This window comes from Vombatus ursinus, unplaced genomic scaffold, assembly GCF_900497805.2.
Source record: "Vombatus ursinus unplaced genomic scaffold, bare-nosed wombat genome assembly UNPS02014816.1, whole genome shotgun sequence".
In the NCBI taxonomy this organism is placed as follows: Eukaryota; Metazoa; Chordata; class Mammalia; order Diprotodontia; family Vombatidae; genus Vombatus; species Vombatus ursinus.
Window position 1 is genome coordinate 25660378 of NW_020954594.1, and position 24765 is coordinate 25685142.

Here is a 24765-nt window from a genome sequence, read left to right on the forward strand (position 1 = left end):
CAGTCTGTCCTTATTGAGTCCCTTATAATTAGTCTTTGATATGTACCTTGTATTTCTCTTGGATCATATATCTTAGTCTTCCATTAAGTTCAGCTTTTTTAAACAAAATTCTGAAAATCTGAGAATTCATTAAATATCTATTTTTTTTTTCCATTCAGGATTATGCCTAGCTTTGCTGGGTATCATATTTTCGGCCGAAGCTCCAGTTCTTTTGCTTTTCAATATATAGTTTCCAAGACCTGCGGTCTTTTATTATCATTGCTGCTAGGTCTTATATGATTCCATTTGTGGCACCACCATGTTTAAATTGTTTTTTGTTTTTTTTTTTTTGGTTGCTCATAATACTTTATCCTTGAGCTGGGGGTTTTGGAATTTAACTATGATATTCCAGTGCATTTTCTTCATAGGATCTCTTTCAGGTGGTGATCAACGGATTTTTTCCTACTTGTACTTTCCCTTCTTGTTCTAATGCTTCAGAACAGTTTTCTTTAATTATTTCTTGTATTATTATATCAAGACTTTTTTTTATCATAGCTTTCAGGTAGTCTGTTTATTCTTATGTTTTCTCTTCTTGATCTGTTCTCTAAATCAGTTGTTTTTCTTATGAGATATTTCACATTCTCTTTTATTTTTTCATTCTTTATATTTTGTTTTATTATTTCTTGGTCTCTTATGACTTTGCTGGCTTTCCCTTGGCCAATTCTGATTTTCAAGGAGTCATTTTCTTCCTTAAGATTCTGGATCTCCTTCATAAAAATGGGAAAAGGACCCACATGTACAAAAATATTTATAGCAGCTCTTTCTGTGGTGGCAAAGAATTGGAGATTGAGGGGATGCCCATTAATTGGGGAATGGCTGAACAAATTGTGGTAGATGAATGTAATGGCATACTATTGTGCTATAAGAAATTATGAGCAAGCAAACTTCAGAAAAACCTGGAAAAACTTGTATGGACTGATGCTGAGTGAAGTGAGCAGAATGAGAACATTGTACACAGTAACAGTCACTTTGTGTGATGACTAACTTTGACAGACTTAGTCCTTCTCAGCAATGCAAGGACCTAAGACATCTCCAAAAGACTCATGATGGAAAATGCTATCCACATCCAGAGAAAGAACTATGGAGCCTGAATGCAGATCGAAGCATACTATTTGCTCTTTTTTTTCCCCTTCTGTTTTGTTTTGTTTCTTCTTTCTCGTGGTTCCTCCTATTGGTTTTAATTCTTATTTACAATATGACTAATGTGAAAATATGTTTAATAGGAACGTATATGTAGAGTCTATATTAGATTGCACACTTTCTTGAGAAGGGAGGGGGAGAGGGAGGGGTAGAAAATTTAAAACTCAAAAGCTTATGGAAGTGAATATTGAAAATTAAAAATAAATTAATAAAAAAAAAGAAAAATGTTCAAAATATTTCAGAAGAACAGAAGAAAGAAATCTGTGCTTTCTTTTGGCAGGCAAAATTGTTATTAACTCCCCCAAAAATAGATTATGCTTGATTTAAAAAGTCTACAATTAATCATTTAAATTAAAATTCCACAAAGTTATCCCTTCAAAATGATTAAGCAAATATGGAAATGTTTCACATGGCTACAATTTATATCAAATGCTTGCCTTGTCAAGGGGAGAGGAGGGAGAAAATTTGGAACTCAAAATTTTAAAAATGTAAATGTTAAAAATTTTTGTTTATATGGAATTGAGAAAAAATAAAAATTAATTATTAAAAAAAGATTCTGGATCTCCTTTTCTAATTGGTTGACTTTCTTTTCATAATCTTGTTTTTCTTTGATTATTCTTATCTTTTTAAAAAATTTTTTAGTTTTTCCTTAGTCTCTCTGATGTGATTTTTAAAGTCTTTTTAAAATTCTTCTATGAATTCTTTTTGGATAGGTAACAATTTGATGTTACTCTTTGGGATAGGAGAGGAGTTCTTTGTTTCAGTATTCTCTTCTGAAGTCGAACCCTGGTTTTCTCTATTTTCATAGTAAGTTACTTTGGTTGGATTCCTTCTCCTTTGCCAGCTCATTTTTTTTTTAATTTGTAGCAGCTTATTTTTTTGTAATCACCTGTAGTCCTGGGGTAGGGGGATGGTGCCTCTGGCCTCAGATCCTCCTTGGCCTGGAACTGAAACCAACACCTCCAGCCTCCTGTAAGTGCCCACAGCCAGTGGCTTCCCTGCACTACTGCTTCTGCACTCCTGCACTCAGGGGAATGTGTTGGCTCCTTCTCGCCCAGGGCCAAATCTCTCCAGTACAGCTGGGTCTGGCATTCCTTGTCAACAGAAGTTACCTCAATGTTCTCCAGCTCAGATGCCCAACTCCTCTCACTGTCCCGGGGTAAAAGTCCCTGTGGTTGGGGCAGAGGCAGCCTCCCAACCTAGCTAACCCCAGGGCTTGCTGCTTATTATTTAAGTAGAACTAACCTGGAGGTGTTTACTCTTCACAAAGGGGCACCAAACCTCATCCTGGGATTTGTCTTCAGATCTTCTCCAATTGTCCCAGGAGGACCCCTGCTCTGCCCCATGCTTATTTACTTTTACCACTCTATGTTCACCCTGAGGAGCTATTTTTTCTCGTTTGTGGGGGAAATCTGGAGAGCTTAGAATTTTATGACCTACCCTCCCACCTTCCCAGAATCCTCTCTGCAAAGAGACTCAACTTTTGGGGGGGGTCATGGACCCCTTTGGAAGTCTGGTAAGACTTATAGACCCCTTCTCAAAATCACGTTTTTAAATGCATAAAAAAACACTTACTGGCTGTGTGACCCTGGTGAAGTTATTTAATCTCTGAAATGGGCATAATAACAGCACCTACCTCTCAGAGTTGCTGTGAGGATCAAATGAGATAATAACTGTAAAGTGTTTAGCTCAGTATGTGGCACATAGTAAGCACTACATAAATGTTAGCTATTATTATCATTATGTCTGCAAACTTTTAAAATATTCTAATATCTTTCAAAGTAATTGGTTTCCTTTGTGATAGAGTATTCTCTTTTATTTATTTTGAAAAAATTATCCTGAGATGTGTCTATAGGTTTCACTAGGTTGCTATAGAGAGCCATGACACAAAAAAGTGCCCCCAGCTTTAACTTGTCAAGGACTACTGGGAAGTTCTGGGCTGGTATTAAACTTTTAGCTCAGTCCTGGGAGCCTCCCCTGAGAAATCAAGGTTTGGAGAAGAATAGAGTCCATAAGCTCAGCATCCTCACTAGAGTCCATAAGCTCAGCATCCTCCTTAGCCAGTGAGTGGCCGGGGCTTTGCTGTCACACTAAGGAGCTCATAGGAAAGCATAAACACCATGCTACTGGTTGGGCAAAGCTTGACAGAATCCAGGGCATTCTGCTACACCTAAATGGCATGTGGCCATTACCACATCTGTCACACTCTTTGCAGTAAGCAGGTCTCACTGCCAACTCTGGGTGAACTACAATACTAAAGAAATGTTCCTTAGGTTTACTTTCAAGAACAGAATTCCCTCAGCCTAGCATCACGCAATTTCTTAATAACATTAGAATAAGTTTGGTCAGCTCCTTATTGTCAATTTCTTGTTGTCTAACTTATTGTCAATTCCTTAAAATTGTGAATATCAACCAAAAAGCATCCTGAACATGAAGTTACCAATGCTTTGTGAAAGAGACCAGATCCTGCTCTCCATCACCACCCCAAATCATAAAGGACATGCCCAAAACAAAGCTTGCATCAAAGTACATGAATTAACTTAATCACATTCAGTAGTTGTTGTAGTAAGTTGACTACAAATTCATATTAGCCAGATCCTCTCAAGCCAATCCCTTTACTCTTCCTTGATTGAATTCTCAGTGGCTTTTCCAAACCTCTTCTTCTCTCCCATAGTCCCCCATTCCTACCATCTTCCCTCTTAACACATGTCCTGGCATCTGACTTTACTAGGAAACTCAATGCTATCCAACCCAAGATCTCCTGTGTCCCCTACTCCACACCTCAAAAAAACCCTCTACATAAGGAATTCTTAATCTCTTTTGTGTCATTGATCCCTTTGACAGTCTGGTGAAGTCTATGGACACCTCAAAATAATAATTTTAAATACATAAAATGAAATATGCAGAAGCATAAAGGAAATAAATTATATTAAAATATAGTTACCCAAACTTTTTTTAAGTTCACAGACACCAGGTTAAGTATTCCAGCCTACATCTTCACCCTTCCCCTTCTCTTTTACTCCAGTCTCTAACAAAGAGATGGACCAAGTCCAAGTCTTCTTGTCCTCTCCATGGGCTTGTCTCATCAATTATTCCCTCTTTTCCTACTGACCATCTCCTTCCCTGCTTGCTCAGGTCATGATCATCCTTAAAAGAAACAAACAAAAAATTTCCCTTGACTTTACTCATCATCCCCCACTATATCTCTTTTGTCTTCCACAGACAAACTCCTAGAGTTTTCTAGCACACTGTCTCCATTTCTTTTCCATCTATGTCACTTCTCAACCCATTGCCATCTGTCTTTCAACCTCAACGTTTAATTAAAATTTCTGTCTCCAAGGTGACCAACAATTTACTTCACCTACTGCTAGACATCTTCTCCTGGCTATCTTACTGCCACTCTAAGTTTGTAACATGTCCAAAATAGAACTTCTATTTTATTGGTACCTCAAAATTAACATGTCCAAAACAGAACTCATTACCTTTTCACCTATACCTGCCCCTCATCCTTCAAGTTTCTCTATTTTTGTGAACAGTACCATCATGTTCCCAATCACCCTCGACTCCCAAATCCAATCAGTTACCAGGTCTTATCAATCAATTCTATCTTCACATCTCCTTTGACAAGCAAATGTTTGTTGAGTGATGTCTCACACTCATCCTTTACTCTTCACTCACATAGTCACCATCACCCTAGTTAAGTTTCTGATCACCAAGGCCCAGAGCCTTGTACATAGCAGATTCTGAATATGTGGTTATTGAAAGGAATAAATGATTATGAACTCTGGCCTATTGTGTTAACCTTCTAATTAGTCTGTCTCCTCTCTCCTAATTTCTTTTTTTTCCCATTCACCTTTTGCACAGGTGCAAAAATAATCTAAGACACTAAAGTGTTACTACCCTGCTCATAAGTCTTCACTGGCTCTCCATTGCCTCCAGAAAAATTATAAACTCCTTAGCCTGACATGTAAGAAGGCCTTCCACAATCTGGCTCCTACTTACTCTGATAGCTCCCTTTTTATAAAATTTTCAAGCCAAACTGGAATATTGGCTATGCCCCAAACTTCTGCTTTATCTCCTCCCTGCATCCCCCCATGCATAGACCATTCCCCATGTCTGTAATGAACTCCATCCTCATCTCTCTCATAATGCTTACCTTCCTTCAAAGGTGCCAAATTTTCCACAAAGCATTCATGGACTCTCACACTCACCCAGTTGCTAATCCTTTTCCCATCCCAAGAGGAGAATTTAAGTTCCTTGTGGACAGGTAGGATTTTGATTTTGTCTTTCTTTTATATCTCTAGCATCGAGCATGAAGCCTTGCACTGAGATATTCAAATGTTTGTTGAATTGAATGAGAATCTAATTAATTTAGGTCTCACTTGTTGGGATGTGATATGTGTGGTATTATGAACATAACAGTTCAAAATAATCTTTTCCTTTGCATATTATCAAGGTCTTAGTTATGAAGGAGATTTTTCAATCTCCAATCAATTCCTCTGGCTATTATTCAAAACAAGGGCACAAGAACGTCATGGAGAAATTCAACACCGCTTCAGTGCTGTCTAATAATTCTTGCCTGTTAGAGAATGTTTCATCTTGCTATTCAGTAATGCAGGCCAATTGTGAATTGTAATATCTTCATTAGCTTACCTTAGATTTGACTCATTACTATACATTTGTAGTTTATTATTTACTCTACTTGAAAGTAATTTTTTAAAAAGACATTTATTTAAACACATTCTGCTAACTCAGGCTTTTCTTCATTAGACTATATCCTCCTTCATTATTTTTAAGAATTTCCTAAAAATAAAAATCACATGTAGAAGCATAGGTATGTGTACATACTGTGGGATTTTAGAAGAAATCACGAGATTTGATGTTTAAAAGCAGTTTCTTGGGGTCAGGAATAGATCAGGTGCCTATACTAGGTCATCTAGCATGTCTATAGACTACTTCCCTAGCCACCCTGGGCAGTGAGGTGGTACAGTGGATAGAGCACCACGCCTGGAGTTTGGAAGTCCTGAATTCAAAATCATCCCCAGATATTTACTAGCTATATAACCCTGGACAAGTCACTTAACCCAGTTCACCTGTAACATGAGCTAGAGAAGTAAATGGCAAACCACTCAAGTATCTTCACCAAAAAAAAACCCCAAAAAAACAAAAACCAAATGGAGTCACAAAGAGTCAGACACAACTGAAAAATGACTGAAGCAAGACTGCTTCCCTTGAGGTCTTTTATATACTAGGCTATTCAGCTGTCTGACAAGTAGAAGACAACTCTGCTCAGAAATTTTGGTCTGAATTTTATTGCTTCTGGATGTCTGCTTTCAGCTGTGAGATAACAATTCTCATTTTTATAACTCTTCCATACTTTGGCCAACTTAGCAGCCAGCAAGCTAGATACACCTCAAATTCTTCCTGTTTGGAAACATTCAAAAACAATTAACCTGCTAGTGACCAGACTCAGAGTTGAGTGCTCCTTGTCTGGCACTGTAGAGTCTTAATTATTTTTAATTAAAAACAAATGCAACACAAAGTGAAAATCCTAACAATGGCATGTGTTTCCCTTAGAGGCTCAAAGAGAATCACTTCTGATGATTAAAAGAAATGAGTCTTAGAGAAACCAACATAGTCTCTTATTAAAATTAATAGGAAGGAAATTCCTTTGCAAGAGGTTTCCACTTCTGCTAAGTGAGCCCTCTGAGATATTATCAGAAAGCTGCATAAGTGAACAGGTCAAGATGTTTTGTGGACTATTCTAGCATAACTGATAATGCCCATGGACAAACATAACCAAGGAAACAAAACAGATCCAACTTAATTTCAGGGTCCATTAGCAGTACAAAGAGGGGAAAATTATGCTTTCAAATGTGACCCAGGAACTCAGCAGAGCCATTTGTCATTTTGAATTTCCAAATGATAAGTATAACGATAGGGTTTTTATTTTGTTTAAAATAAATCTCTCCATCAAGAACTAGACAGATAAGTGATAAGATTCAGGATATCAGTTAAAGTGCATTGACTTGATGATCTAATACTGAAATATGATATATTGATAGAGAAAATGTTCAAGAAATGAGGGGCTGCCGAATGTTCAGCTTAAACTCAAACACCAGAAAACAACCTCTTGAGTTGCAAATGTACCTTCGATTTTGTGATTGTGTTTCCCAATTAACCTTGTAAATTAGATCATTCACAATGCAAGGATGCTATTTTCATTCAGATTTTGGCTAACATTGAACATTCAACATTAACCAGAAACTCAGTTGGATGTCAGCCTGTAACTGGATGTTAACCTTAACTTACATATACTCATTTTTAGATCCTGCTGATACACCCAGCATAGTACTGTCCAATGTCAGCCTATCTCACTTGCATTCTAAGTAGTTGACCAATGCAGCACTTATGGATACTAAACTCAAGACCAAAGGGTGACTTTTGTAGGTGCATCTGAGTATGGGGTGAGGAGGAAGGAAAGTTTCTCTCCAAGATTCATCTCATTTTTATGGAGACCCTACAAATACAAGTAGGGAAGAATAATTCTCGAACAGTGAATAACACTCACAAGTAAAGGGTTAAACGCTTAAATCATCTTCAGAGGCAGCTAGGTGACACAGTGATAGCACCCTGGCATTGGAGTCAAGGAAGACCTACCTGAGTTCAAATCCCATTTCAGACCCTTACTTTTTGGGTCACTCTGGACAAATCACAACCTTAGTCTGCTGTCTGTTCCCTCATCTATAAAATGAGGGTCATAATAGCATCTACCTCCCAGTATTGTTGTGAGGATCAAAATTAAATGAAATAATATTTGTAAAGTGCTGTGCAAACCTAAAGTGTTATGGTAAATGCTAGCTATTATTATTTTCATCGCACTTCAATAAATATTAAGCATCTTGTGCTTTGCATATAGTAGTTAGGAATACAATTAACAAAAACGAGACAGGCTTTGTCATTAACAAACTTAAATTCTTTATTATCAAGCACCTAAATTGTACCTATGGCTTTGGGTTCAACTCTGCCCTCTATGAACTCATCTAAGTACAGAAAAGCTAGAGGTTGTTAGGGAGAAACTGTCTACTGGCACTTTGGTCAAGTTTTCCAAAAATCCACTTCATTTTGAAAGTAGGCAACAGCATACTTTTGTGGTTGTGGTTGTTTAGTCATTTTTCATCGTGTCTGAGTCTTCGTGACCACATTTAGTTTTCTTAGCAAAGATACTGGAGTAGTTTGTCATTTCCTTCTCTAGCCCATTTTAAAGATGAATAAACTGAGGCATATAGGATTAAGTGACTTGCCCAGGGTCACATAGGTAGTAAGTGTCTGAGGCCACATTTGAACTCAGAAAGATGAGTTTTCCTAACTCCAGGCATGGCACTTTATCTGCTCTTCCACCTAGCTGCTCAACAAAGTACTTTACTCCCTCAAATATAAGTCAAGTTCTGTATTAGCCTACTACAGAAACTGAAACCAGAGAACAAGAGATTGTGAATAATGGCTAAAGTTTGGGGATTCTAGCAAACCTGCCCCTTTACCTTTTTTCCCCCCACTCTTAATTCTGAGGACAAAGAACAAACTCACATCAAGAACTATAATCAATTTTATTTAAATTCACCTTTTGATTTTATTGAGGTTGATATTCACCAGTGTTTACCTGAGGGACTTATAGTTTTGCAGAATGAAAAAGTCCAGGATAACAAAAAGAAGATCTCCAACCTACCCTTTCCACTTCAATTTCTCCTGCTCTTCTTCTCCTCATTTCATGTGCCAACCAAACTGACCACTTGCTGATCCTCTCATACATCTCTTGCCTTTGCTCTTTCTGCTTGTCAGGTTCTCCTTCCTTCCACCCTCTCCTTCCCTACCAGCTCCACCATCTAATCCCCCTACATTTGAAGGTTTAGATCAAAAAAAAAAAAAAAAAACCCAAAACCCCCCCCCAAAAAACAAAAAAGCAAAAATATACTTTGTGCCCAACTGGGCATCCTCTTCTAAGATAACAATACTATGTGCCTTTCCTTATCATTTTTACACTCTACCTCATATTATTATAGCTACTTATATACAGTACATTCTGGGAGTTGGGGTCAGGAAAACCTGAGTTTGAATCCTGCTTCAGATACTTATTAGTTATATGACCTTGATCAACTGGCCTGATTTTCTTCATCTGTCAAATGGGGATACTAAAACCTACGTCATAGGGCTATGATAATAGATAATAGATGATGTATGATAATAGATGAGACAATAGACATATATCACTTTGCAAACCAAAAAGCTCCAGATAAATATTAGCTACCATTATCTGTATATGTCAGAGGTAGAACCTCCAATGAGCTTATGGGACATACAGCACAACCCACTCATTCTACAAATGGGATGTCTTCTCCTAGACTACATGTTCCTTAAGGGCAAGAGTCACACACTCTTTGTATCTCCCATAGTGCCCAGCAAAGTGCCTTACAGATAGGATATGCTCAAACATTTGTTGTCACATTAAAAAACAACTTAAGACAAATGCCATATAGAAATGTTCTGGTTTAAAATAAATGGAGTAAAAGAGATAGTCACTACAAAGAAAATAAATTTCAGAACTTCCACTGCCATAGTACACAACTTAAAGACAGTTTGCAATCAACAGGAAGATACATCAGCAAGCAATAAGACACAACAGTAAGTAATAAGAAACATCAGTGAGCAATAAGACACCAGAGTAGTCAATAAGACACACCAGGAAGTACATTTCTGAGCAATTACCACATGTCTTAATGTAGAGAAGGAAGAAGAGAAGAAACTTCACTTAACTAATATAGTAATCCTGTTTTTAAAAAATGGATTTTCTCACCTCAAGAGCAATGTTTGCCACATCTTTGTGATAGTTTGAGAGCCACTGACATACATCAGTGAGGTTAAACTAAATCATAAATGTCTCATGAGAAAAAAAAAAGCCACAAAACCAGAAAAACAGGAGGCAATGTGTCAGAATAGAAGGAGGGCTGGTCTTGGGAGTCAGGAAGACCTGGATTCAAATCTCACCTCTAACTCTTACGGTATGATTTGGGACAGGTCAATTCATCTTTCCGAGCCTCAGTTTTCTCATTTGTAAAATGTCTCAGAGGCATAGGAGAGAGATGTTAAGGGTTCAGTAAACCCTAACACACTAAAAAAATCCAACATTGCTATTCTATTCTATTCTAAAGATCAGTGATCATTGAAGTGTAAGTGTTGCCATCTTTGGTGCAGGTCACAGTTCCTCTCTGATTAGGCAGGGTTTGGCCTCAATAGCTACTGCAGCCCTCCCCTCCCCAATCATCTTTGTATGGCAATCCTGGAAATGAATCTCTCTGAAATTAGCTAGGCTGCTCCTAGTTTGTCTGAACAGTTCCAGTTTGTTTGAACCTATCAGAGCCGGCACTGGCATAAATTTTTGAGAACCAAGGGTCCATTCTGTAACAAGGCATCAGGAGGTATTTGTGTTGTTTTTATTAAGATGGGTTTTGCGTACACTAATAACACATGGCACAGTCAAGGCACTTACTTAATAAATACCCTTAATGTTTGACAGACTAATTAGAGCCCTTTCTAATTTAATGAAGCAAAATTCAATTCAACATTTGTAAGGTGACCATTTCTGTCCCTAGTTTATAATCTACCATGCCCAAGATATTGAAAATGAACATTTTATAACTATCTACATACTTTATTTTATCTACCTACTTTATTCGATATGATTTTAATACAAAGGGAACAGTTTGCTTTTCTCTATTTTGTCAAAAAGAAAGAGTAAGAGGAAGTGGCTTTTAAAAATACTTTATTTATTTTTAGTTTTTCAACATTCACTTTTATAAGATTTTGAGTTCTAAATTTTTGGAAGTGGCTTTTCAAATGGAAGCAGGACAGACTCAAATAAAAGGAAACTTCTTATCAGAAGGATTTTTGGATATCAAAGGACATGGTTGAATATCATTTCCTGGTATCTTCAAAAATTTGGCAGCATTTTAAGACTTTTCAAATATAAAAATAGCAGCCCCCAGAGAGACCTGCTGTCTTGTTACAGTCACTTCCAGTTCCAGCTCTTGAAGGCAATCTATGGCAGTAATATGGCGAATGAAAGAGCAGGTGTTTCCATTACCAATCTCTCTCTTCATCAGTTTTACTTCCCTTTTCTAGTCTGTATGTTTTCGACAACTGAACATTCGAGACCCTCCATAATCTGGATTTAATTTCCCTTTCTAACCAACCTTGTCTCATACCATGCTAATCTTCTGCTCCTACCAGACTGATTGACTCACTGACCTTGGTAAACACATCCTGTGTACTCCAACATACAACACGGACCTAAGATGCTCTGTACCCTTATCTCTTTGCTCTCCACTTACTAAAAAATCCTACCCGTCCTTCAATATCCAACCTAAATCTCACCTCCTTTATGAAATCGTCCCATACTTCTTCAGTCCAAAATGATGGCATTCTCCTTAATTCTTTCTCTTCTCTGACATTCATTTAGAGTTTACCATAAACTATGGAGTTCCTCATATAATTAGTTGTCTTTTAATCACATTATGTTTTGTTTCTCTAAATAGACCATAAACTTTTTGAGGTAAAGAAGCATATCATATACTTCTTTTTATCTCTCTTCCAATGCCATTAGCCTGCCTATGTGTACCCAGAAGGCACTCAGCAAATGTCCATTGATGGATTAAATAAGTATGAGTCATTGTGATGGAATCATCCAAAAATGAGATTCCTTCCCATTAGAATTGTATTCTACTTCTTCTGCCAAATGACTCCAGAAACCAATCTTGTGAGGATCTTTGAAAATCATCACTATCAAAGATAACGATGCATAGATATCAGAAAACCATAATTCTAAAGCTCTGATGCAGGGCACCACAGAAAGGCTAAGAGCAGTAGTTCTCAAAGAGGAGAGATCTGATGAAGCTGAAGGCCTTCCTGACAATATTTTCCATTGAAGGAGGAGGGGCAGATGAGGGAGTGTTACATATTTTAATAAGCAGCTCAACACAGTGGGAGGTTTCCTTGTCTAATTACAGAAGTTGTTAGAAACCGCAGGGAAGAAAGGATTTATGTCCTAGATGACATTGTCTCTGTGCTGTAATTAAAAGTTATTTTTAATACCTTTGTTTAGTTGGATACTTAGACTATTGGAAATATATGTTGAAATTTAAAGTTTGTAAAAAGGCAAAGAATATTATGAGAAGCCCACGATGTAGGGCTGCATAAAGTATAAGACAAATGTTTTGACATTTTGGGGGAGGGAGCTGAAAAATAGGAGTGTTGGGGGAAGTGTTTCACCAAAATCTATGTAAAATTCATGACATTTTAAAAAAAGTGGCTATGAAAAACATATACTTTTGAAAAAGCAACAATAACATGTAACTAAATGAAACCATCCTCACTCAGGGTTTTGTTACCACCCAGTAGAGTTACATGCATATTACTTATAATTATTCAATGCATTGAACTCTAGAGTTAGGGGAAAGGTTTGGATCTGACTTGCTTCCCTCACACTCTCTCAGCCTCCTATGATGGTCACAAAAGTAAATGTGAACCCTAGAGTATCACCATGAGCTGGAAGAGACAGTCACAATAGGGAAATTGTGATCCTATCCTCAAGAATATATATAAAGTGTCTCTTCTTTAAAAAACAACAACAACAACAAAATTTCCCAGTGCCTTTTTGCCTCTAAAATTAACTCCCATTTATTTCAAAATCCAGCAATTTAAGAAAAGATAAAAGAAATTATATTTATTTGATTGTTTATGGTGCTAGTGTCAGGGATGGGGCTATGTCATTCTGGAAGGAGATCTCTAGCAGTAACAGCCAGGCCTCTGTCCTTAGCCCTGTCCTATTCAACATTTTTATGAGTGACTTGAATTAGACATAGATGGTATGAATATCCAACTTATAGATGGTACAAAGTTGGGTAAGATGTAAGAATCAGGATTCAAAAAGAATCTGACAGTCTAGAACAATGGATCAAATCTGGCAAGATGAAATTTAATCAAAGTAAATGTAGTGTCCTGTGTTTTTGAGGGGTTTTAAAAATATCACCTGCTGAAATATAGGATGAAAACTTAGACTGCAGTTCACATTAAAAAAGAAGCTGAGAGGCTTTAAATGGGTCATAATCTCATTGAGTCAAAAGTATACTACAACTTCCCAAAAAAAGCTTATTTGATTTTAGACTACATTAATAGAAGCTCATTCAATTTTAGGCTGTTAACAGGAGCATATTGTCCAGAACAAAGGGAAGTGACAGTCTCACTGCATTCTATAATGGTCAGACCATATCTAGAATATTAAGCTCAGTTGTAGACCACACATTTAAAAATGAACTTGGAAGACTGGAATAAGTTCAGGGAATAATGACCAGGAAGGCATGATGTAGAGTCAGAAAAATAGGGATTTTGGGGGCAGCTAGGTGGCACAGTGGATAGAGCACCAGGCCTGGAATCAGGAAAACCTGAATTCAAATCTGGCCTCAGACACTTACTAGCTACATGACCTTGACAGCCTAAAAATCAATAAATAGATAGATAGATAGATAGATAAATAAGTAAATAAATAAATAAGTAAATTAATAAACAAATAATAGGGAACCTTAACCTAAAGAGAAGGCCTAGGAGAGGTGTTATTAGATGTCTTTAAATAACTTATGGGCCATTAACTAGAAGAAAAATTAGGTTTATTTTGTGTTTGAAGAGGAAGGAGACCTAGAATTAATGGGAAGAATTACAGATAGATTTTGATTCAATAAAAAGGAAGAATTTTCTAATGATAAAAGGTGTCCAAAAATGGAATAGGCTCGCTTCTCCTTCACTGGAAGTATTTAAGCAGAGGTTGATCAGCTGCAGTACTGATTCTATGATTCTCTATGATCAGGTTTGGATGATTAAGGGATTCATAATCTATTTAGTATTATTCTTTCTCTTCTATTTTATCTCTTGTTGGATTACTTTTCCTATATTTTGATTGATTGCTTAATAGCACTTTAACCTAGCATCCAGGGAGTCAGGCAAATAGAATTCAAAGTCAGTTTTTGTATGTCAGGCATGGTTAAAAGATATCTGATTGGGCATAAAAGAGGAGGGAAAAAGATCTAGCTAATATGAAATTTTTGGACAACTTGTGTACTCAATTTATTTGTGTTATTGTCCTCCTCAATTAGAACTGACATTTCAGAACTCATTATAGAGCAAACATCATAAAATGAGAACAAAGATTAGAAGGGACAAAGCATATGAAGATGAAAACAAAATGAAAAACTTTTGCTATCTTTAACATCAAACATCAAACTAAGTTTGAACTTTAGCTTCCCAATATTTAAGAACCTCATAGTTCAAAGTGTTATTTCCTCATCCCTACATCTTCACATGCCTCATATGTCCCCACCTCATCCCATTAAAACAGCATTTGGCCACACTTACCTGCTACACTAATTTTCTCAAATGCTGCTATGCTGCTGGGAACAGCGGTTGTGGTGGTATTAGTTGAATTTGCTCCAGTGCCATTGATTACAAGATTGTCCACCTTCGATTCCAACTTGCCAATACGTTGCAAAATATTGTCCAATAAGACAGCAAGAGTTTTCTTCAGATCTAAATACAATAAAATAAAATTTGAAATTATTTGACTCCTAATAGGGCTTTCTCTCTCTTTCAAAAGGGTGAAATAGCCTTCAACCACCCATTTTTAAAGTGATCATCAGAAAATACCAGCCTGAGATCTTTCCAAAGCTAGCAGAATATTAAGGGCTTACATGACGGAAAGCTCTAAGCCAAAGCCTATTGGGAAAAAACCCATTACCTATAAATTTATAAGGTAGTTATTTATGGAATTCCATGGTTTATTTCAAGATGCTAGGATGAGAACACAAATTCCCTGTAATACAGTTTTCTATCAGTTGGAATTCTATTAGCTCCTCCACATCTACAATACAATGGCAACTCAAGTTCATGACAATGCTAAATAGTAATATGCACTAAAAATTCAAGAAAGATTAAATTATACTTACTTAGCAATGTCACCATTTTCTTAATAGAGTTGATCATAATTAGACTGAACATTAACATGAAATGGCAGACTAGGAATGAAATAAAGTTAGCACACTTCCTTAAGCACCTAACTTTGAGTTTGAGTGGCTGATTTAGTGAACAAAATGTAGTCTTTTAATCATCTCAGATGACACAATCATCATCAATACAAAAGGCCTCCCCAAAAACCTTGTAAATAATGGGCACAATCAAACCCTTAGGGAGCCCAGAATCTAAGACACACACAAAAAAACGCATATACATACACTCCTATGTGTGTGTGTGTGTGTGTATATACATATATACATACATACATACATATATATACATATATATGTATATATATGGAGAGACACAGCGAGAGAGATGTCTCAATAGAAAGGCAAATATACATAGATCAGTCAATCAAAAAGCATTTATTCAGCACCTAATATATGCCCCACTGAGTGCTAAGGATATAAAGAAAGGTAAACACATGGATATTTGAATGGAGGTAAGTCACCTATGCCTGCCCATTTTAGGAACCTTTTGTCCCCATTCTCCCCTGGGGTCTACTGTTGAGACCTTGATTGTTTTCCCTTGACATCACAAGGACTGCCCACTAGCAATTCTTTGCTCTTTCCATAGAACCAGATTATCTTCTCTCTTTATTACTTGTTTCTTTAAACACATCCTTTATTCCAGTTCTTCACGGTTACTTATTTGTTATGTGTTACAGCCTGTTCACTCACACCCACTAAGTGCCTCTCCAATGCCCTTAGTGACACCCAATTTTAATTCTCTGAAGACTACAGTGTTCCATGACTCACAACCATATGACAACACTGATATTAAAAAGACAGGTCTGAATTTCAGGGAGAAACAAGCTGTAGGGAATACATGGCTCATTTAGAATTTAGATAGATGAAAAATTATCACTCTTCATTTTATTCCAAGAGTACAGAGGGCAGCTTGCCTTTAAACAAATGCTTTACTGGTTGAGCTAATGTACCCTGGCATGGCTAGGATATAAATATATATCTGTCTAGTTCACAATAGACACACTAGCAGCTGTCAGAGCTGAAGTCAAGGCTGCCTGACTGTCCCACATGGAGAATTCTTCAGAACAAAAAAAATAGAAATGTAATTAGGGTAGAAGCTTAAATTAATAGTATTTTTAGGGATAGCTCTGCCCAAACAGTGAGAACAAATGGCCCTAACCATCAGCAACATGCTCTATCCAAGGCTGTGTTACCAAGTTTAATGGACTATCAAAGTCACCAGACAAAATAATGTTGGGCTGTGATTATAACCCTGTAGGAAATGATGTGACTATGTCTAATGCAGACTTGACTTTACTGACTGGAACACAGTAGACACTTTATAAATACTTATTGATTTGACTTGAACATCTGCAGAATAAGAACAACTGGGATTAAATATATAAACTGGTAAATCTGAGGATGGATGTCCAGGAAAAATGAGGTAAAACTTCAAAAACTAATGAATTGGAGGGGTAAAAGACCATGTCTTTCATCCATTCTATAGCTTTTTTGAACATGTTCTTGTCCTTGAAATTCTCCCATTTGAAAAATAAGCTTAGCCTGATATACTTTGAGACCAAGGGCTTCCAGATAAAGCAGCTTCTTACAGAAGGTGCCATTAAATGATTCTCGTCATCTGTGATGACCTATTACCTCTTAGTCTTTATACCTAATTTTATAAATACCTATATTTATACCTATTAGTCTTTATGACTCAGTTATTCATCAGTATGGTACGAACTTATCCTAGCATTGGGAAGACACCTGTCTTCCTGCTTTCAATGGCCTGAGTGAACATTTGGATTTCTCAGGTGGCTAGCCAAACAATTTGCACCTGAGAAAATGTGCAAGAGAGAGTTAGTAGAATTCAGTATAAAAATCTAACCACTTCAGGACTATGAACTTCTCAATTTTAAGCTCTATGACGGCGAGGACTTTTATAACTTCCTTTAGGTTTGACATGGTACCCTATATATCATCCGGGTTCAGCAAATTTTTTTTGCCATTTCTTTTGATAATGATTATTGTACTTTCCTCTTGATATGGAGATGCAACCCCTAATAATCTTTCTTATTCCTAGTTGGTAGTTAACCTAGGCAGCTGGAGGGTACAATGGATACAGTGTTAGACTTGGAGTCAAGAAGACCTGAGTTTGGAGGCTGCCTCAGACACTTACTTATTAGCTATGTGAGCCTGGACAACTCACTTACCTTCTCTCAACCTCAGTTTCCCCATCTGTAAAATGAAAATAACAATCAACCCTTACAGGGTTGATGTGAAGATCAAATGTATATAAAATGATTTGCAAACTTTAAAGCATTATGTAAATGTTAGTGATGATGATGATGATGAACCTGACAGCACTTTCTCAACCCACAAAGCCTACTATGATAATAAGAGAGTATTATGGAAGAGGGATGATAGTTAGAAAAGTATTATCTTAATTGGGTTTGTGCTATGCCCAGTAAAGTATATTTAATAAGTGTGTTTGTATTAAGAATGGAAGTCTGTCCTTATACTCTACAGGAGCCATTAGTGAGACATTAGATAGGTACATATGAATCTTGCATTTTAAGAGCTGAATCTCTGGGCATTAGAGATTCTCCTAATCACAGTCTTCCTATTTTCTCCAGCTAGATTCCCTAGCCATTTTGTGCTTTCTATAGAGCTTTGATACATGACTGGGGGAATAGAGAAAAGAGAGGGAATTATATGCCTCAAGCAAAGTTTTAGAGCAGAATAGAGGAGAGGTATTGCTGCTGGCTGTGCACTCCTCCCCACTAGGAGGGTTAGCAAACCACAGAGCTAGGGGCATGGAAGAAAGGGGGATAGGATAATTCCAATCAGCTTGGAGGAGATTCATTAAGATGTCCTAATTTACTGGTTTAGTCATTCAACAAATATTTACTAAGTGCCTACTGTGGGAGTCTTGCACTGCTGCCCTTCTCTCTGTTAGCACTGAGTTGTGGGCTATGCTTGGGCTATGTTGGAAAGCATAGGTCTTGATGGCAGAGAATTAAGTATGGCTAGGCCTGGACTACAAAGGTGGTTTGATTCCATAGTGATTTAGCAGTAAAATCACTTTTTTGGGATGGCTGGCCAAGCAGCCATTGAGCCATAAGTACTTCATAGAAGAATATTTCCTGACTTCAAATTCATGAACTTCACTGCTTGTTGCCGTGGAGAATCCTAGCAAAGGAAGAACACTAGTAAGAAGAGAAAACATGGCTGAAAACCTTATCCTTACTTGCCCACACTCTCACACTGGCTAAATGTTAAATTGTATTAATAATCCTTTTTGAGCCACTTTTCCCTAGCTTCACTAGAAAGATAAAACACAGTTGATAACAATTATAAAAATAAACAGCATATTCCATCCAGAGTACTGAGAGATAATTTGCCAGTAACCTGAATGATGGCACAAAACAAAATTGAGAACACTGTCCAAAAACTTATCTCCACATTCCTCACTTTATTATTATCAGTTGCCCTAATTTCCTCATCTTGGTATGGATTCTTAAAGGCACATCTTGTTTATAAGTTCCTCACACTTTATAACTAGGCTTGCATAGGAAAGATATTTACATAACAGGAGCTAAACAATACCTGCCTTGAGGATGTTGGACAGTGATTACCAAAAGGTTCCACCACACATACATCAGATTGACAAAGAGGCTAAAAACGGAAAATGACAGTCGTTGGAAAGGCTTCAGGAAAACTGGCACATTAATGCACTGATGATGGAGCTATGAATTGGTTTGGTTATTCTAGATAGCAATTTGGAACTATGTCCCAAAAGTCACTAAATTGTGCATACCCTTTGGCTCAGCAATATTGCTACTAAGCCTATAGCCACAAAGTAATCAAATAATAAAGAAAAGGATCCATAGATACAAAAATATTTATAGGAGCTCCTTTTGGAGTGACAAAGAATCAGAAACTAAGGGGTGTTCGTCAACTGAACCATGGCTAAACAAAGTATAGTATATAAATGTAACTATTGTTACATATACATACAACTATTGTTACATATAAATATAGTTATTGTAACTATACAGCTATAGTAACTATAAGAAATATCAGAAAGGATGGTTTCAGAGAAACCTAAGAAGATTTATGTGAAGGGAACATAACTAAGAGAATAATTTATACAGCAGCAACGACAGAGTAAAGATAAACAACCATAAAAGACTTAAGAACTCTGATTAATACAATGACCAACCACTATCTCAGAGGACTAACGATGCAGCATCCTACCCACCTTCTGAGAGAAATGATGGACCCAGGATGCAGAATGATACACAAATTTTTGTATATGACCAGTGTATGTGGTACTCTACTATGCCTATTACAAGGTTTTTTTTCTCTCTTTTTTTTTCCATGGGAGAGAAAAACTCAATGCTTATCAATTTTTTAAAAAAGTAAAATAAACATTTCATTAAAAAGAAGTCTTCAAAAAATAACTACCAAGGTTAAAGAATTTCTCAGAATCATTAATTTATTAAACAACCATTTGTCAAGCATCTCTTGTGTGCAAAGCATAATGTGAGCTGCAAAAATCATTAAAGCATTGCCCCCCCACCCCCTTGGAATTTACAACCTAGTAGGGAAATGTGGCATATACATAAAGAAGCAGTATAATAAGTTTATAATAATGATAGGCAGAGTAGAACAAAATGAGAAGCTAAGAGAATTTCAGTTAAGTGATACATCACACAATCAGCTAGCAGCCAAGATCTGAATAAAACCCAGGACTCTTGATTCACAGCCTGGGCCTCTGTCTCATTATTGAATGGATGTGACCAAGGATTCTCAAAAGCTCTGCCAAGAGACCACAAATTCTGGCAAAGTTGGAAAGATTTTAAGTATGGTCTCAATTATAAATGATGTATGCACTGTTCCAGGATCAGCCTAAGTTCAAAGGAGCTAACGTCAAGAAAGTTAGTCATCAAGTTATGAAGACTTGTGTTATGAGTTGGTTATTATTATTATTTCTTTTGTCACAACAACTTACAAAATCTATTTACTAAGTAATAGGGAGCTTTGGATCACAATTAGTAGAATACCTCATCAATAAACATCAGCAAGAATTTACTGAGTGTTTACTACATGCCAGGCATTATTATGCTAAACAAAGTGGAGGCAAAGAGAAAAGCAAAACATTTCCTGTCCTCAAGGAGTTTACATTCCAACAGGGGAGACAACTACAGAGGCTGCATACAAGAAAATACACTAAGTAGGAGCAAGTTAACCTTAGACGGGAAATTCCTAGAAGCTTGGGACAAAAGGAGAGACAAGGAAGGGAAGGCCTCCAGCAGAAGGTGATACTTGAGAGCATACTTGAAGGAAGTCAAGAATTCTGAAGCAGAGGTGAGACAGGGAAACATTTTAGGTACAACCACTACAAAGGTACAGAGATGGGAGATGTCAGTTTAGTATGGCTGGGCCATGGATACATGATTCAACAATGTCAAATGCTTCTATTCCAAGAATTCTGTCCGGGTCATAAGTAAGTTTGAGTCTTCCATCAGGAGAAATTAAATGTTTGTTATCTTCCCTTAGGACACAGCTTCCCAAACTTATTGGGCCTACTGCCCCCTTTTAAAAAAAATTACGCTTGGAAATATACATTCTTTAATCCTTTAACATTTTTTTAAAAAATTTGTATGTTTTAAAAAATATTAAGTTTTTTTAAAATGACATTTTAAATTTGATAATTTATTGTAAATTTGTGGGTTTTTTCCGGCATTGCTTTGATAATGCAATATTGTGTCATTTAACCATATAGTATTGTATTGTAAACAAGTCATGACATGAACATATTTCTGCTGATGCAGCTGGACTTCCTAACAATGCATAACATGCTTGCCTGCCAACACTTACTTGTTAAGATATGTCAGCAGACTTGACCATAAGTTATAACTTGCATTTTGTGTGTTTATTTAGAAAATAATGTAATCACTATGATTTTAACTGTTACACAGATGAAATGTACAGTTTTTCAAAATTTCCTTATCTTCTCTTTCCTTGTGCTTCCACTGCCCCCTTATTTTTATTCAATACCCCCCAATTGCACCTGAGGCTACTACCCCCCATCATCATCCCAGCACTTCCCAGGCATCACACACTTTGGGAACCTCTGCTTAGGATAAAAATATAGATCCTTTGAAGGATTATAGATATACAAGAGTATAAAGTGCCAGGTTGGAAGAAAGATCATTTCAAACTGCAAGAGTAGAGTAGAAATCAGTGAAATCTTCAAAGAATAGGTAGCATATGATATGGGCCTTAGAAGAGGGATGCGATTTCAAAATGCAGAGATGGAACAGAGGGAAGAGGACGTTTCAGACACAGGAAAGAATGTGAACAAAAACACAAAAACTGCAATTTGCTGGACAGGTACAAGGGACAATGCACAATCTAGTTTGGTTGGATCATCACACACACAAAGAGGAATAATAATTTAGCCTCAACTCCCAAGTTCCTTATTACTTCTTTAAGTATTCACTAGAAGCAAACCTCTGTCCCAAACTAAATTTAATTTCCTAGGTACTAGGGGGGCACCATCAACACTTGGGTAAATTCTGCTTAGTCTACTGATGATATTAAATACTTTAAGGACCTTGATGAGTATGCAGTGTAGAGATCTTGCAGGCATTCTCTATTATTTCCACTGTTATCTGCTCAGCTGAGTGGAATCAGTCCACTATTACCTCTCTGTAGGCTGCCAAAGGTCAGAGATACAGATTTAAGAAAGATAAAGTACCTCACTTCTAACTAGAATCCTGACATTTCCAAGGAATATGCCACAAACACCACCAGGGTTCAAGGAAAAAAAAACTTTTTAAGAAAAAAGAAAAACCAAGTCCAAGAGTCCAAGATTTAAAAAAACAAAAACAAACAACCAGATAATATCTACACAAGCCATATGGGCAATTGCAACAAAAAAATGCTGCTATGTCCAGATCTGCCACTTACTACCTACCGCCAGAGTGGTTTTGGGCAAATTTCCTCATTTGTAAAATAATGGGGTTGGACAGCTGAAGTCTTCCAGATCTAAGTCTATGATCCTTTATGTGTAGAGTTTAGATGGGATTTTCATCACTTAGTCTTTTTGTTTTTGTCACTTTCAGTTTTATTGATAGGTTTTGGTTTTACATTACATACATTTACATACTACTCCCACTCGTGAGGTCTCTTGTCACAAGGTAAAAGTCAAGCAAAACTAATAATACAGTAACCTTATCTGAATGTGCATACAACATTTCACATCTATAGCATATCCCAATTTCTATTTCTTTTAAATGAAGTCTATTTACTCTCCTTCCCACTTCAATTTCATTGATTTTTTTTTTTTTTACAAATATGAATAGTCAGGCAAAACAAATTAGTCTTCTCTGCCTTAGCTGCACCTAGAAATCTCATTATCAATAACTTTATTTTCTAACAGGAAAGATACTCAGCAATACCTATCCTGCAGCTAAAGTGGAGTGACTTGCCTTCTTTAAGATGTTAATACATTATATCTTTGAACTTCTAAAGTCATTACTTGGAACTATCCTACCTATTAAGGAAGGTCTAAATCCCATCTCCAGTAGTTCCTCAGCAGACTCGCCATTCACCCTTCCTGGCTACACCTGGAATGCTCACCTACTTTGGAGACATATTGACTTTATCTTACTTCTGACCAGGTCCAAATATCAATGGCAGAGGAGTACTGGAAGAGCACATAATGCTGCCACCTCCAATGCCTTCAAGACATCTACTGCCTTTCTCCCCTCAGGCATGCTGCCCAATCCTTTCCCAGGACTACAAAGCTTTGGTCTAGCAACTACAGCCCTAGATAGAGGAACAAAAGATGCTTATTAATTGCCCATTATATGCCAGGCACTGTGCTGAGTCCTGGGGATGTGAAAACAAGAGGAAAACAAAATAGCCTCACTATCCAAAAGCTTTGTCTACCAAGGGACCCAGACACTGAAGCCAAAGGTCAAGAGTGCACGGCAGGTGGGCTGTCAGGATCAAGCCACTTCCTTCATATACCATGGCTGGAGTCTGACCCCTCCTCCCTACCTCACGTAGCTGCCATCTTAGTTCAGGCCCTCATTGCCTAGATTACTGAAGTTTCCTAATTGGTCTCCCTGCCTTAAGTCTGTTTAGTTTTTTGTGCCCTTCACACATATCTGTCCAGCCTCTGAAATCTAGCTTCTCCTTGTTCCTCACATATGATACTCCACCTCTTCTCTCTGAAACTTTGTACATGCCTTCTTCCATGTCTAGAATGCAACCCCTCCATACTTTTGCTGTCTAAGTCCCCTCTCTTCCTCCAAGATGCAGCTCGGGCACCATCTTCTGCATGAAGCCTTTCCCAATCCCCCAATAAACTAAAATGTATATATTTATTTAAGTTATATTTATACCAAATATATGCTACCAGGTAGGTGGCACAGGACCTGGAGTCAAGAAGATGAGTTCAAATCTGCGCTCAGATTTGAACTTACTACCTATGTAACCCTGGGCAAGTCATTTAACTTCTGGCTGCCTCATTTTTCTCATCTGTAAAACTAAGATAATTACAAGGTTGTTGTGAGGGTGAAATGAGACGAGATTTGTAAAGTAATATGCAAACTTTAAAATGCTATATAAATCCTAGATATTATTATTATGCTATAATCTATATATGCACACTACGTCTCCTCTGTTAGAATGCAAAGACACCATAAACAGAAAGTGTTTCATTCTTTGTGTTTGTTCTCCCCAGTGGCACACTGTAAGTCCTGAATAAATACTGTTGGTTGCTTCCTTAATTCCACCATCACGTCAAAAGCATCACGCAAAAAGACTATTATACTCATCGGCTTGATTCACTGCAATCACAAACTCAGGTCATTCTGTGGGGTCCAGGCATTGAATGTTTCAGTCCATATAGTGCTAATTAAAGCCACAAACATGGTGATATCCCTTCACTAGACTTGGGCCATCAGAGTTCATTGAGGTCTACCTGCTATCGTATAAATAGTGACCTAAGAGTCATTTATTGTACAAGATTTTCCCATGATAATTGACTTGATGTGGGATGAATAATTTCTCATGATGAAAGTGTGGCATAAATTGTGAGCTGGCCTATAAAAGAAAGAGGAAGGGGGACACCACAGTACGCCCACATGCTGAGAGCCGGAAGATGACATGTGGTATTATCTAGGTAGCAGCTTTTGGCTGCTGGAGTACTCTGGACACTGATGTTCCAATGTCTCATCCATTTTTCTTGCTTTTGACTCCCAAACTGCTGACCCTGAATTGTCTCAGTCATGGTTTAAATGAATGGTGACAGTGATATTAGAAAAGAGATCACATTGTAATGGAAGAGAATGTGAAGTAATATTCCCAAACTTTTCAAAACACAGACACAGACACAGACACAGACACAGACACAGACACAGACACAGACACAGACACACACACACACACACACACACACACACACACACACACACACACA

The 24765-nt window shown here is 37.2% G+C and overlaps 1 protein-coding gene across 7 annotated transcripts in view; it reads right to left on the reverse strand.

The window, feature by feature from the left end:
- MGAT5 (alpha-1,6-mannosylglycoprotein 6-beta-N-acetylglucosaminyltransferase) overlaps positions 1–24765 on the reverse strand; it is a 371902-nt gene that overhangs the window by 190171 nt on the left and 156966 nt on the right. For all 7 annotated transcript variants that reach the window (XM_027835555.1, XM_027835550.1, XM_027835549.1 and 4 more), the window contains one exon: positions 14638–14808. In XM_027835555.1, coding sequence (XP_027691356.1) covers positions 14638–14808 — 171 coding nt within the window. The remainder of the gene's footprint in view (positions 1–14637; positions 14809–24765) is intronic.